Genomic DNA, 13,598 nt, shown 5'->3' on the forward strand with positions numbered 1-13,598 from the left:
ACAATAACGCACGCCCTGGTCGACGAAAGTTTTAGTTTGCACGGAATTGCAACATTCACGAAATTGCAACACTGTGGCGCCATCTAGTGGCAAAACCTGAAAGCATACCTCTCGCGGTGCGAAAGCAGGGGTGGTTTTTATTTAAGAACGCACTGGAGAGAGCGCAAAATATAATTATGTCAAGCACTTCTAGAAGAAAAAGAACGTGCAGTTATGAAAATCAGCGGTTTTGCTGACATGTAGTCACGTGGGGGGCTACACTGAAAGTACTAGGGTTTCTCCGCTAGATAGCGCCTCTGTTGTTTTTATATTTTCAGTGGCAAATTAAAATTGTAAAGCCTTTTTTCTTTAATATTGTAGTGCTCAATCTGTATAATATGAAGGCAAGATCTTTTCATCTTCACCATAATCTCATGACATATTTTGGCTGGTGTTCTGTCTCTTTAAGTAGGCTTAATTTATTTTATGGCTATTAATGTATACTGTAATAAAGTGCTTAGTGCTGTTTATGATGATTAGCATTGTTTAAACCGATTTACTCATCGTAAGTAGGCAAGCCTACATGCACAGAAAAATATGTGGGTGTATTTTTTTGTTTTCGCCGGTCCAGATATAACGATAATCGGTTATAATGATTGGATTTTCAGATTTTTTTCAATATCGCTATAAGTGGACTGCACTGTAAGTGTAAACAAACAGTATGGCTGACACAGCGCATTGCATGCACACTGCAGAGACCTTTTTTTGGAAACGTTAAGCACTCAGTTACAGCTTTAAATATGTACGAGATGAACACACAGGGAGAAGCGGCCACCAAGGAACAGAGAACTCGAAAGTATTTTGAATCGTCGGCATAACTGGGCCGCTGCTGCGACTGAGAGTGATGGTGTTCCACGAGAGCCTGCAGTGTGAATAGTTTTAGACCTAAATTAAGTTTTTAAAACAAACCTCATGGAATATAATTTTTACCTTTGACTGTGCACAGAGCATTTTATCGTGTTGCTTGTTTCTGCTGCGTATCTGGCATCGAGAGTATGCGTTCTGTTCGCGACAAAATGAGTTTCCCGAACTCATTTGATGCCGAATCTCATTCGAACCTAATGACAAATTTTCTCGTGGAGCAGGTGAATAATGACATTAGATGCTAATGTCATTTGATTCGAATGATATTTAATTTGATATTGTGACAGGGGTATTAGTCAATAAGAAGGCGGACTGGCATCACAGCTGCAGCCAATGAGAGTGGCACGTATAACAGTTGCGGCCACCACTAGGCAATGCTGCACAAGCACGTGTTACTCTGGGCTGAGTAGCTGAGTGTCGATCGCACACCCTCAAATTCGGACTGTCTTCCATGATGTCAGTTGCTCCTTCTTCATGAACAGCAATGTACACGCGGTGCTCCCGCGACCTCGGCTCCGAGCCGCTCACTAGGTCGCTCATTGTTACGCACCTTTAATTTTTTTTTCAGCATTCATTTGGGTGCAAACTTAATGTCTCTGCAGCTGGAAACGCATTCTTTCCTAGACTCTTCCTTTGTGGCCTTGCATCACCAACTGTGTTTTCTAGTCATACCAACAACAGGTGAAATATGTGCGTGCAGGCATGAGCTTAGCTGTGGCCAGCTTTGCCTCATCAATCTCTGGCCTCTTTGCTCTGTTGATAGTGCTTTTTGAAAATATCAGGCTCCTAATTGTGCCAGTGAAAATGAAGAGAAGCTTGAAATTTATAGATATCGGATACTTAGTGTAAGGTGTTTGTAACATGGTTGCTGAAACGGCAGAAATGGAGGTCAAGTTGGGAAAATGGCAGCATCTTTGATGGATGCTGGGATTATGGGGAAGCAGGGTGGACTGCTTCGTTGTGCCTCCTTCATGGTGTGCTTTCCTTTTCCTTTTTCCCTGCAGAATTTGTTGGATGCATGGAGCAACTGTTCGATGAAAACATCCTCATTGGAACTGGCTGGACGGCTTATGAATCGCTTCGGTGAGTGGGTTTTCTGATAGAACCCTTCTCAGCAGCAGTTTCTGCATCTGCCCTCGTTTTCATTATGTCGTGGCATTCGTTGGCATTCGTGAGTCCTACCGCTCTTGCCTTTCGCATGAGCTGTGGAAGTCTAGAGTGCTTCTCATTAAGGGGGGACACTACCTTTGAAAGCCGAAAAATTAAAAAAAAAAGTAATTTTTGAAAAAGTGCTTTTTCCAGTAGTATATGCTATAAACTACCCTTTCTGCAAATATCAGTGTTGTATTCCTTGTAGAAATACTAAAATTCAATAATATAACAAGCCGTACCAGCCGCAGCGCCACAAGAAATTGCCGAAAGGGTAGAAATGTATTCCTTAAATCAGCGTACCTGCCGCTGACATTGCCACTTGCTCTGCGTAAGAACTGAAGTGCACTAGAGTATGCTAGAGAAATAACTTTTGTTAATGACATCCTAGTGGAAATCAAGAACAAGAAATGAACATGAGCAAGACATGTAGTGTGAAGAGAGGACAACCGATGGTCCATTTTGTAGGTAGCGCGAAAAACGAGGACCAAGAGTAGAAGGGCAAAAGCACAAAAAGAACTGGCATAACCAGACCCACATGGCACTAATCTCTCCCGTCGCTTCCTTCACCTTTTTTGGTAACTCTTGTTTGCTTTCGTGATTTTGAGGCTCTTATGCTTTTGTTTTTACATCTTATCTTTATAGCACCCCGACAAGCTGTACCATGCCCTACACTTTTTCTGTACTTGATGCTATCACGTTTGTTTTCTTGTGTTTTGTTTCGTGAGTTAGGTATTTTTTCTGTGTTTTTCAATAAAAAATTTAGTTGTGAAAAAGCGCTCGTGTTGTGCCCTTCTACTCGTGGTCCTCATTTTTCGCGCTACCTACAAAATGAACCGGATTCAACTCTCCCAACTTTCAACCTTACAACCGATGTTCGCTTAGTATAGCAAATTGGATACTAAGGAAAGTAAGGCATAGCACGGGGCAGCAGAAAGTCTGTTGGGCAGTTGAGGTTAAGAAGTTTGCAGGGGTCAAGTGGGTGTAGCTAGCACATTGGAGTAGTATGGGAGAGGCCTTCGCCCAGCAGTGGACACAGTCCGGCTGATGATGATGAAGCGCTTGTGTGCAGGCCACTGGCGTACAGCACTCTGGCTGACCTGGTACACCACGTGAGGCAGCACCTCCCCCTGAACAACCTCTCGTCGGCAGTGGCAGTCTTCTCGCGCAACGTGCACGATGAGTCGCTGCCCGCCTCCATCCAGACAATGTCCTGCAAGTTGCTGCTCAACCTGGTCGAGTGCATCCGCACGCGCTCCGACCAGGAGAACGGAAATGTACGAATATTTTCCTGGTTATTTTGTCATTAAGATAGGGGGGCGATGATGACACTAGAATGCTAGAACGGCCCAGACAAATACATTGCTCATTGAATATGACTTGGTGGAAGCAACGGTGCTGGAAGGGGCCTTATTACAACATGCTATGCATCGGGCTGTTTGAGGTTTAGCAAGATTGTTGCTCGGTCTAGTTGGCGGAGTTTGCTCATTTTGGCAAAGCACAAGAAAGACAGGGTCCGGTGTCTCTTTCACGTCCCTGTCTACTTTTCCACGTCGGGCTTTGCCAGAATTAGCTTTTTTGAGGGTTCGTATCTTATCAAATTCAGTCTTTCTTAAAATTGGGCATTGTTTTGTGAGCTGAAAACAGGGTCTTTTAAATTTTTCCTTAAGTAGCTCTATACCTTTCATTTTTGTTAGTTATTTGTGCAGGGAATGTAGAGTGGGCAGCTGAGAGGAATGTGTTTTTTCTAAGGGGGCAACGATTGAAACCAGCATTTTTATAAAGAAGCGCTCACCAGTTTTTATGTCCTCAAACCTAGCTTCCTTTACTTTTTACAAATTTTCTCCTTTTTATTATAATCCAATTTGATTGCATTTTCAAGCTTGTTTTATACCTTCCATGTCCTAAAAATATTGCGACTGCCGAGGCAAGTCCTCGCTACTAATGAAATCTTCCCCACTGAGCAACAAGGCTTGACATAGTGTTATATCAGTTCGGAGTCGTTCTTCTACATTTTTTTTTTTTTTTTGCAAAAGAGCCAGCGAGCAGCGTTTCCGCTCGTACTTCGCAGCAGCGCCGCCATTCCCTTGGCAGCGCGCAGGCCTTTTACCTGCAAGAGATTGTAAAACTATTTGTTATAGTTTAGGATAGCTCCCGGTTTCCACACGGTGCCGCAATTCTTCTGCCTGTAGCGAGGAAGCGAAAAAATTCGCTTCAGGAAGGCAGTTTTGGCTGCATTTTGTGTTGAACAAGTTCTCATGAAATGGGAAAGATGAGGCGATGATTTAGAATGCATTCTCGTCCCAAGATGTAGTGCTATGTAATGATGCGTACTGCAGGAAGGATGGGTGCCATTGATGCACACCAGTTTTGTGCTGGAATTATTTTTAGGAAAGCCACGGCGTCCTTTCAGAATTAGTGCAATGGTCTGTGGCCTTGCACATGTTGAGGAGGCCATGGTCGCCACTGAGGGCAATTGAGCTGTTCCCGAGGAACATGCAGAGGTAGCAGTGTTTTGATGACACCATGAATTAGGCTTGTTGTGCGGATATTTACGGGTGTGAGCAAAATGTTGCAGAGCACTCTTTCGATAGTTGAGATTTTTTTTTCTCTTATTCAACAGTGTTCCATGAGACAATGAATGCTATGTTTGGATTTCAAGAGCAGCATTGTAGTTCTACATTTTAAGTGCAGCATTTGTATTGCAGCTTTTTGTATTTTTATGCCTAGTGTTAACATTGATGTCTTGCCAGGAGCTTCAGGTTGCCGTAAAAAAGAACCAGCTTTTCAGCCATTCGAATGAGCTGTTCAAGTTCAAGCTGACAGGTGTTTAATGGAAGACTTAGAACTAGTTGACAGTGACCTTTGTCTCGGGGCAGCAGGTCTCTGGCTGTGGGGGCGTATGGTGTGAATGAAGAATGCGGTTAGCACAGCCTGTTGGAGTGATAGTGGGTGCTGTTTGACCTGTTGTGCAGGGACGGGAGTTGCTTATTCGGATGTTGGAGGTGTTTGTGCTCAAGTTCAAGACGATAGCCAAGCTTCAGCTGCCCCTGCTCATGCAGAAAAGGTGAGCCCTCGACGCCGGCTGCGCTGCCAGCCACCAGTGGCTTTGTTTCATTGTTTCATTCATTGTTTCATAAACAGCTTCTGGATGTGTGGCACGGTACTGGAGTGGAGAGTCGGAGTGTTGGCTTGCCCAGGCTCACATGCATGCATGCAGATTAACTGAAATTGGAATGTGAATCAGCGGTGCCTGATAATCTAGTTCAGGGTTGTGCTGGCATTAACTATGTTGTAAGAGTAATGAGCTGCGTGAGCTATGGAACGGAAAATGGTAGGTGTAACATTAAGAGATAAGAAGCATGTAGAGTGGGTCGGAGAAATAACTAGAGTTAATGACATTCTAGTGAAAATCGAGAAGAAAAGATGGGCATGGGCAGGGCAGGTAGTGCAAAGAGTGGATAACCGATGGTCACTATGGGTAACAAACTGGTTTCCAAGGGAAGGAAAGTGTAGCAGGGGGCAGCAGAAGGTTAGGTGGGGGGGATGAGGTTAAGAAGTTCGCAGGGGTCAAGTGGATGCAACTAGCACAGGATCCCAGGTTAATTGGAGGAAAATGGGAGACTCCTTTGCTCTCCAGTGGGTATAGTTTGGCTGATGATGATGAGTAGGAAACTGCTCTGGTCTTGTGAGTTGGTTGAAATATTGACGAGGGAAGGCTACGACTCTGCAGCGGTTAGGCTTATTAGGCGGATGCCTCATTTGTGGCTTCAGAAACACTGCAGTGTATCATCTGGGTCATTCCCATGCCATGTTTGCTTGCCTCTCTGCAGCCGGCAACAGGGCCCACAGTCCGAAGCAAATCGTGAGGACAGTGCCCGTGCCAGCCTTCAGTTCTCAGCCTCCCTGGCTGACCTCAAAGAGGAGAAGGTGAGCTGCTCTCTCCTAAGTGCAGAACGCCTTGAGGTTTCACAGCCTCTCATGTGGTGTTGAACTTCGCACCAAAGCGACTCATGAACTCTGTTAACTCTTTCTGGAGATTTGATAAAATGGGGTAACCTTGTGGAGCTGGTTTTCTCAAAAACAACATAGAGCCTGTGTTCTGTGATCTGATGCATCAGCTGACACCGCGGTGTAAGAAATGCTTTGAAGCTCCCGTAGCCCGCTCAAAGGTGCAGAACTGGGGAGCTTCATGAGATGCCTTGCTGTGTGGTTGGTACCGCCCTGCCCGCAAGTTCATGACAGCCGTAGCATTAATTAGTAGCATGTGTATACCTGGCAACCCTCCTAATTAACTCGCAAGATTCGTGATTTTGGACAGCACTTTTGGTTGTTTGAGCAATGCCCTATGTTTCCTTGAAGGTTGTTCCTATGTGTGCGAAACTAGCTTTTGCAAAAAACTCTACAAACCTGCGGCTGCTCGGTAGTTGCCAGCATTAGCATAAGGGTATATCCCCTGCCCCTCAACCATTGCTTTGAACAAAAATCTCGCCCGTTTTCGACATCGTCAAGTTGGGAGGTATTCTTATGGAAGTATTCTTGTGGAGGCGAGCAAGTTCTGCACATCATGAATGTGCTGAACGATCATTGCCATGCATGCAAGAAAAATGCTAAATGGGGGTTTTAGAAATGGCCAGCCTAATAAGTGGTTGAAAGTCAAGTGCATTTTTTATTTGCGTATCTCAGAAAATTTTGTCCTTGCATGATAGTCCTGTCTTGCTTAGAGTTGACTACAGTTACGAGTGCATTTCAGATGATTGCCGCACATTCTCAAATTAATGATGTGAGCTTTTGTTGTCCCTCGCTGTGTTGTCTTTTCCGACATTTACAAGTAGCATTACTCTTGAAAATGTTTCATGGCTTTTGCCCATGTACACAGAGTTGTAATTAAACCCTCGGGCCTTGTGCAGTATTTCATAGCTAGCTCTTGGGTGCTGTTGGCAAATGCCTCTTAAGAATGTGCAAATTATTTAGGGAAAAACCGTTGCCTGCTTTGGTATTCGGACGCTGCGACTTTGGAAGGGTGAGGCATGTGAAGTTTGCATTGTGTTCTATTAGGTGCGGCCAATGTATGAGACTCTGTTGGAGCAACCTCTTTCTTTTCCATGTGATGTGGTCTGCTTGGTGGCTGTCACCGTTTCATTGCTGTTAGTGCTAGTGTCTGTGCTCTGGGAAGCTAGTGCATGAATTGTGAATTTTGTTGATAGAAGGAGCCCTATTGCACAACGTGCAGATTTGTACGGACCAGTGTCTGTGCGGCTAGTAGCCGGCTCAAGTGCAATATTGAAAAATCTCTTGCCAAACAGAAACTCGTTTGCCGCCGCTGGCATTGAATGAAAATGGCTGATCTGTCAGATGCTGGCCAACCTCAATGTAGCGAAATAGGTCAGAAGTCTCGAAGTAGTTCGGAGCAGCTGAAATTTCATAATTAAAATTTAGTCAGAAAGGCATCCAGGACTAATGTAAAGTAGTCGTTAAAGGATGGCTACTCAGACAGCCGATATTAGGAAGCAGAGAAATACTCTTTCAGAAGTTTTTAGTCTTTGTGGGCACTTGCAGCAACTCGGAGAGCCTTGGAAAACAGTCCCAAATGCCAGTTGCTCCCTTTTGCTGAAGGGCATCACCAACGCTGAGTGAACTGCCGGCTGACCTGCCTTGCAGCTACTTGTATAGTTGGGAAATTGCTTAGTGCTGAGTGCAGCATGCAGTAATGCATACTGGAAATGAATACAATGAATTATTACTGGCCCATATTTATAAAAATCTTATACTACAAATATTCAACTCTTCCAAAATATATTTATTAAACACATGTAGTTCTGACACTTCTAATTACTATCTACTTATACATGCAGTGATTACTATTAGTTCTTACTATGTCTTTTATGCACAAGTGTTTCATACTTAAAGTAAGAACTTTGTGTCTTTAATAAAAATATTTTGGGAGAGTTTGATAGTTCTAGTATAATATTTTTATGTATATATGGCCAGTAATTCATTGTATTCGTTATCAGTGTGGATTAAAATCTCAAGTTGACCTTTGTTAATTTACAAAATTTGGATAAATCGAATTAGGCTGCAGTTATGAACGATGCCCATGTAAGTGTATGGAGTTGGACACTTGTTGCTGAGCTCGCATCAGGTAATTCAGATGAGGTTCATGTCGAGGAACGACCTGTGGAGCTCTGCGCCACTGAAATAGACCTTCTCAAACCTCAATTGCATGGAGCAGTGGGACCTCACTTACTTCAGGCATGCACACTTGTACGTGCACTGACGAGCAGTTTTGGTTTGGTTTGGTGTGTGGGGTTCAATGCCACAAAGCGACTTGGGCTATGAGAGACACTGTTGTGGGGGGCTCCAAAAATTTCGACCAGATGGGGTTCTTTAAGGTGAACTGACATAGCACAGCACATGGGCACCTTACTTGTTACCTCCATCGAAAAGCGGCCGCTGCAGCCGGAATTCGATCCGTCATCTTTGGGAACAGCAGTAAAGTGCCCTAACCACTGTAACGCCGTGGTAGGGCTGACAAGCAGGTTTCACACTGTCAGAATGTAGCCCAGTAGCACAGTTTGTTTTGCTTCTCCTAAATTCGCATCATCCTGCTGCTACCATCTGGCATGCACATGGGTCAGTTGCGCTGTTTCGGACACTGCTTTGTGATGGCGTCACACTGTTCTAATTCCTGCTCATATTACACTTAATTGCAACCACGTGCTTGCTTCCTATGCTATTCAAGTATGATGAAATGTCGCATTTTGAAAATGCTTAATGTCCTCAAAATGTGACGTTTCTATTTGTGAAGAGATACCTTTTCTACTGAGTCATGGTGCGAAAAAGGCACCAGAAGCATTTTAGAATTTTGGAGCAATTCTTTGCCATACCCAATTGCGTGCGCAAAACAGAGCACAAAAAAATCACCACTGTCGCTTATTTTTTTTTCCAGATGTGTAGACAACTATGCTACAGGGGTACATTGGATGAAATTAATGTGAATAAAATGGCTGCTGGCAGTTCTTAGGAATAATTAGAACACTTTTTCTTGGTTCCTTGACGGCTGAACTAATGAGCTCTTACTGTAGTGAGGCTCGGCATTAGTGCTTGAAAAGTGCTTGGGCCGCTCCTTATGTCTGGTGTTATTTTCCTTGTTCCTGCCGTGTGGCATGCAGAACAATGCCTACACGGTGGCCGACTGCCGGGGCCTGGTGAAGACTCTGGTGTGCGGTGTCAAGACCATCACCTGGGGCATTGGCACCTGTAAGATGCCCGGTGGTGAGTGTGCTCACTACCTCAACGCACCCCCACCCTCCCTGGGTGGGAGTGTCGGAGGGGTAGGGGAGTAAGTGGCTTCCTCACATGGACCTGGGCTTTTTGAGCTAGGCAAATGTAGGGTTGCTAGAGAGCACAGCTGACCCTGATTTAAGCTTTGTGGTGCTACATGCCCCAAAAGAGCCAGTACCAGTGAGATTCAGTCAAGCAGCGGGCACTTCAAAATTTTGATGCTGTTTTGGAATCTTTCAGTAATGCCTTTTTTTTTAGTGTCAAAATTAATTTGTGGAAATCCTGTCTCAACAATTGGAAGCTGTTATCTTCATATTGGCTTAATCTGAAGCATTTTCTAGAGGCAAATCTGTTAATTCCTGAAAAATTCTGCTTTCACTGATATTTGATTGTGTTTTTGCGGCGTAAAGCATTGGCATTGAAGTCATGCACTCGGAATGAAGTCATGTGTGCACCATGTGAGGTATGCTCACGGAGCACATTCATTGATGAGTGCATTGTATGTCGTTGATGCTCGCTCTTTGACTGTGCCTGTAGAGGACAGTGCCATGTCATGTGGCATGTCCGCTCACAGTGACCCTAAATTTGCCCCAGACGTGTTGATTATAAGGGCTTGTCACTTGCAGTTTGCAGCAGCCTCTTGTTAATCTGAACGCTTGTAAACCCAACCAGCTGGTGTTTGTCAAGCTGCTTCTGCGGTCCCATGAATAGAGAAACTAATAAGACTCCCTGAAGTTCTCTTAATTTGAAAGAGATCAGGTTCCCCTTTCAGCAGAAATCATTGAGAGCACTGTGCTGTGCTTGTGGGGTGCTGGTCCTCTCTTGCCTGTGGTGTTTAGTGGTTCATAGTTGTTGAAGGGGTTGTTGCACTGAGTAAGATGTAGACAGAAGAGTTGGGGGACACTTTGGCTCTGACTATAAGGGTTTCATATGGCCATGTTAATGACTGTGGTTTTTAGCTTCTCTTGTGCATTGTTCATGCATGTGCGTTCTGCTACTTGCCTAATTGTTAATGAATTTGTGCCTCACAGACTCATTAGCATACAGTCATAAGTCACTACTTTGGGTGAAAGACCATCTGACATAGATATGAAGCTTCGTTTTAACCAATCCCTATGAATGTGCTCTGGCTTGGGGTAGGGTGTCTGACTCTGTATCAAAGAGTTGTGGGAGGGTTCACTTCCAATCTCACGTTCCCATCTCAAAAGAGCTGCCAGAGTCTTGCAGCTTCTATGTGAAGCTCTCACTGATGTAATAATGACTGCAGCCTGTCGAGACTTAAAGGGACAGAACACTGGCCAAGGTATGTCGTGAGGTTATGGTGGAAATGGAAATATCGTGCCTTGTATAGCACAGATATAGCACTACTATATAAAAGAAAAGAAGAGGCTATACAATTTTAATTTGCCTTTGAAAATAGCTTACAAACTGAGGTGCCATCTTGCAGAGAAACTCTACAGTCGAACCCGGTTATATCGAACCCGGATATATTGAATTTTGGTTATATTGAACTCTCGAAATATCCCCTTGAAAATCCCATGTAAAAGTATAGGAAAGCCGCGTCATATATCGAACTCAATTTCACCGGTCGTTCGATATATCGAACTCCGCACCACGCACTGGAAAGTGTGCCTTCCCGAAAGACGATCGCATCACCCTTTGCCGTTTGCCGCGTAACGTTTTCAAGCCACACGCGGAAGGAATGAGAGGGGACAGTTCGGCGACGGCTGGTCTGGGCAGCGCCGCACCCATTCCCCAAAGGCGCACGCATCTGCAGTTGTCGTTTCCCGCGCGCCAACACATGGCGTTTGCAAGCCATGTGCGTGGGTGTGCCCATTCTTTTGCCGAGCTATCTCTCTCCTTCAGCACGCGCAACGCATGCGCCAAGCCGGCTCAGCCAGTTTTCAGACAGACGTCGGACGCTTTCTCCAGCGTGTGTTGCGAACCCTCTGCGTGCGGCGGGGCGGCGGCGGACGTGGCTATGGCGCCTGCGGATGTTAAGAAGCGACAACTCTTTTTTTTTTTTTGCAAGAGTCATCCTTTCTTATCGTTGTGATGTACGCGCGGCGTAGCGTAAGATATGGCGGCTGCGGACGTTAAGAAGCGGCAGGTTTTTTTTTTTATCATTTATACTTGCATGTATGAATCAGCGAAAGTACGCGGTCAGCTGCTGCGATCATGACGCTTGCCCCAAGCGCGGCGTGATAAATCGAACCAGGCTTGTGCAATCAAGCCTTCACGGGCACTCTGCCAAGTTCGCTCCCCGCCACCGCAGGAGCTATCAAAAGATAAGCGCACCCTGACGTTATCGCTGCGCAGCATCTTGGCACGCTGCCATTGAGCTGTGGATGAGACGACTGAAACGGACTGACACGTGCCATCGACATGCAAGCGGAAATGCTGGCGATTTCTGCCGCCGCGTTGACACAGAAACCTTGTTTTGAGCTGCCGCGGTGGCTCGAGCTGCGAGAGGGACGCAGTTCCAACAAGTTTGAAAATTTTCGCTTTGTCGCTGAGATCGCTCAGGCGCTTGCCTGTGAGCGAGCACATTTTTTCTTTTTTTTCAAATTTTCGGGTGCAAAAGTGGAGGGTGGGTTCATTATGCGAGTGGGTTGATTACGCGACAAATACGGTATCGTTTTTTCGCATCGTAAGTGCCGTCACAAGCAGATTTCTATATATCGAATTATCGATATATCGAACTATTTCGCGATCCCCTTCGAGTTCGATATATCCGAGTTCGACTGTATTACTATCAATGTATTAACCCATGTGACTACATGTCTGCAAAATATTGCTGATTTTCTCAAGTGGACACTTTTTTTTTTGTTTTGTTCTAGGAGGGCCTATCATATTTTATAATTTGCGCTCTCTATAGAGCGTCCCTTAAATAAAAACGACCCGTCATTTCGCATCGCGAGCATGGCCTCTGAGATCACCTCCGCGCTCGCGTTTCTCTCTGGCTGTTTCATTCGGCCGGAGAGAGTGCAAGTTGAAAAGGGGCGCTCGCCACCTATGCAAGTGTTCCGCGCAGTTTGGCACACGAGTTTCCTCAGCTTGCGCTCGAACCACAGTCGAGCAGCCAGCTTTAAAATGCCACGGGCATGACGTTAGTCAGCATTTTCGCAATCGTTAGCATACTAATAATATGAGGCCCACATGCGCAAAGTTAGGCAGCGACTACCCAAAAAGCTGCATGCCCGTTTTTTTTTATTTTGTCAGTGTGTATATATACACGCCGTGCATTTGCAAGTTCATTTCCTTGCTCAAGTATTCACTCAAGAAGTACTTTGGTTTGGGCTAGTTGGCTTATAGCTGATGTTGATTCTGAGGACGGCGCGGAAGGGACGAAAACAAAGAAGGAACACGAAAACAGGAGAGGCGCCGTCCTCGTAATCAGCAACAGTATTTACGAGTGTGGTGACTTAAATAGATATCCATCGCATGAACGCAATTCTATAAATGGTTCTGCCACTGGCCATAAGATTATTGCTGACTTGGATGCATGTCACTATAGCTTTTTTTTTTTCTCGCACGGTTTTAAAGCAGCCTTGGAAGATCGTAAGCACGCAAGTTCGATAGAAGTGAAGAGTAATCATGGGACGTTTAGGCACCTCTGCCGTCATGATTATATGCGAGGTTTTCAGAAGTGATCCCGTTCAAAACGGATCAGCTTATACAATCAAGTAAGGAGAAGCTATTACCTCGTTCGCAAACTATGCGGCCCATCATAACATATATGTGCGCAATTATCACGCGAGTTGCAGCTTGTTAATGCGAAAGCATTACTCCGCTATGTTCAGATTTCTGTCCGCAAACCGCGTACGCAGAACGTGTCTGCAGCAGTTGTAATTGAGAAGCAGTAGAGGTTATTGAATGGTGTCAATCGATAGAGGGTGACGTATTGTTGTGTCCGAAGAAACAATTCGGTGAATAAGTTAGTCTGGTAATTACGTAAATACAGGCAAAAAAATATAAAAGTTGATCGCAGCAGTTGTAAGAGAAGCGGTAAAAGTTAATGAGCAGTGTCAACTGATAGAGGGTGACATATTATTGTGTTTGAAAAATGATTAGGTTAATAAGTTAGTCAGGTAATAAGGTAAGTCAGGTGTAACAAGACTTTTCAACAGAAACATGCATGCCTTTGACCACTCGAGCATACGGTCGTGACGCTGATTGACCGCCAGCTTCATGAGTAACCGTTAGGCATTCAAAGACTACCACCTACACACGTGGTCTTTTCGAGTAACTGTTTCACAAGC

General features: G+C 44.9%; 1 protein-coding gene across 3 annotated transcripts in view; it reads left to right on the forward strand.

Annotated features, from left to right (window-relative positions):
• Nipped-A (Transcription-associated protein Nipped-A) overlaps nucleotides 1-13,598 on the forward strand; it is a 287,463-nt gene that overhangs the window by 39,003 nt on the left and 234,862 nt on the right. For 2 of the 3 annotated variants that reach the window (XM_084595462.1, XM_084595464.1), the window contains exons 11-15: nucleotides 1,908-1,986; nucleotides 3,125-3,329; nucleotides 5,028-5,119; nucleotides 5,886-5,982; nucleotides 9,225-9,327. In XM_084595462.1, coding sequence (XP_084451588.1) covers nucleotides 1,908-1,986; nucleotides 3,125-3,329; nucleotides 5,028-5,119; nucleotides 5,886-5,982; nucleotides 9,225-9,327 — 576 coding nt within the window. The remainder of the gene's footprint in view (nucleotides 1-1,907; nucleotides 1,987-3,124; nucleotides 3,330-5,027; nucleotides 5,120-5,885; nucleotides 5,983-9,224; nucleotides 9,328-13,598) is intronic. The other variant, XM_084595463.1, reaches the window with a different exon arrangement.

This window comes from Amblyomma maculatum, chromosome 2 (assembly GCF_055883805.1).
Source record: "Amblyomma maculatum isolate TAMU_Amacu chromosome 2, ASM5588380v1, whole genome shotgun sequence".
NCBI lineage: Eukaryota > Metazoa > Arthropoda > Arachnida > Ixodida > Ixodidae > Amblyomma > Amblyomma maculatum.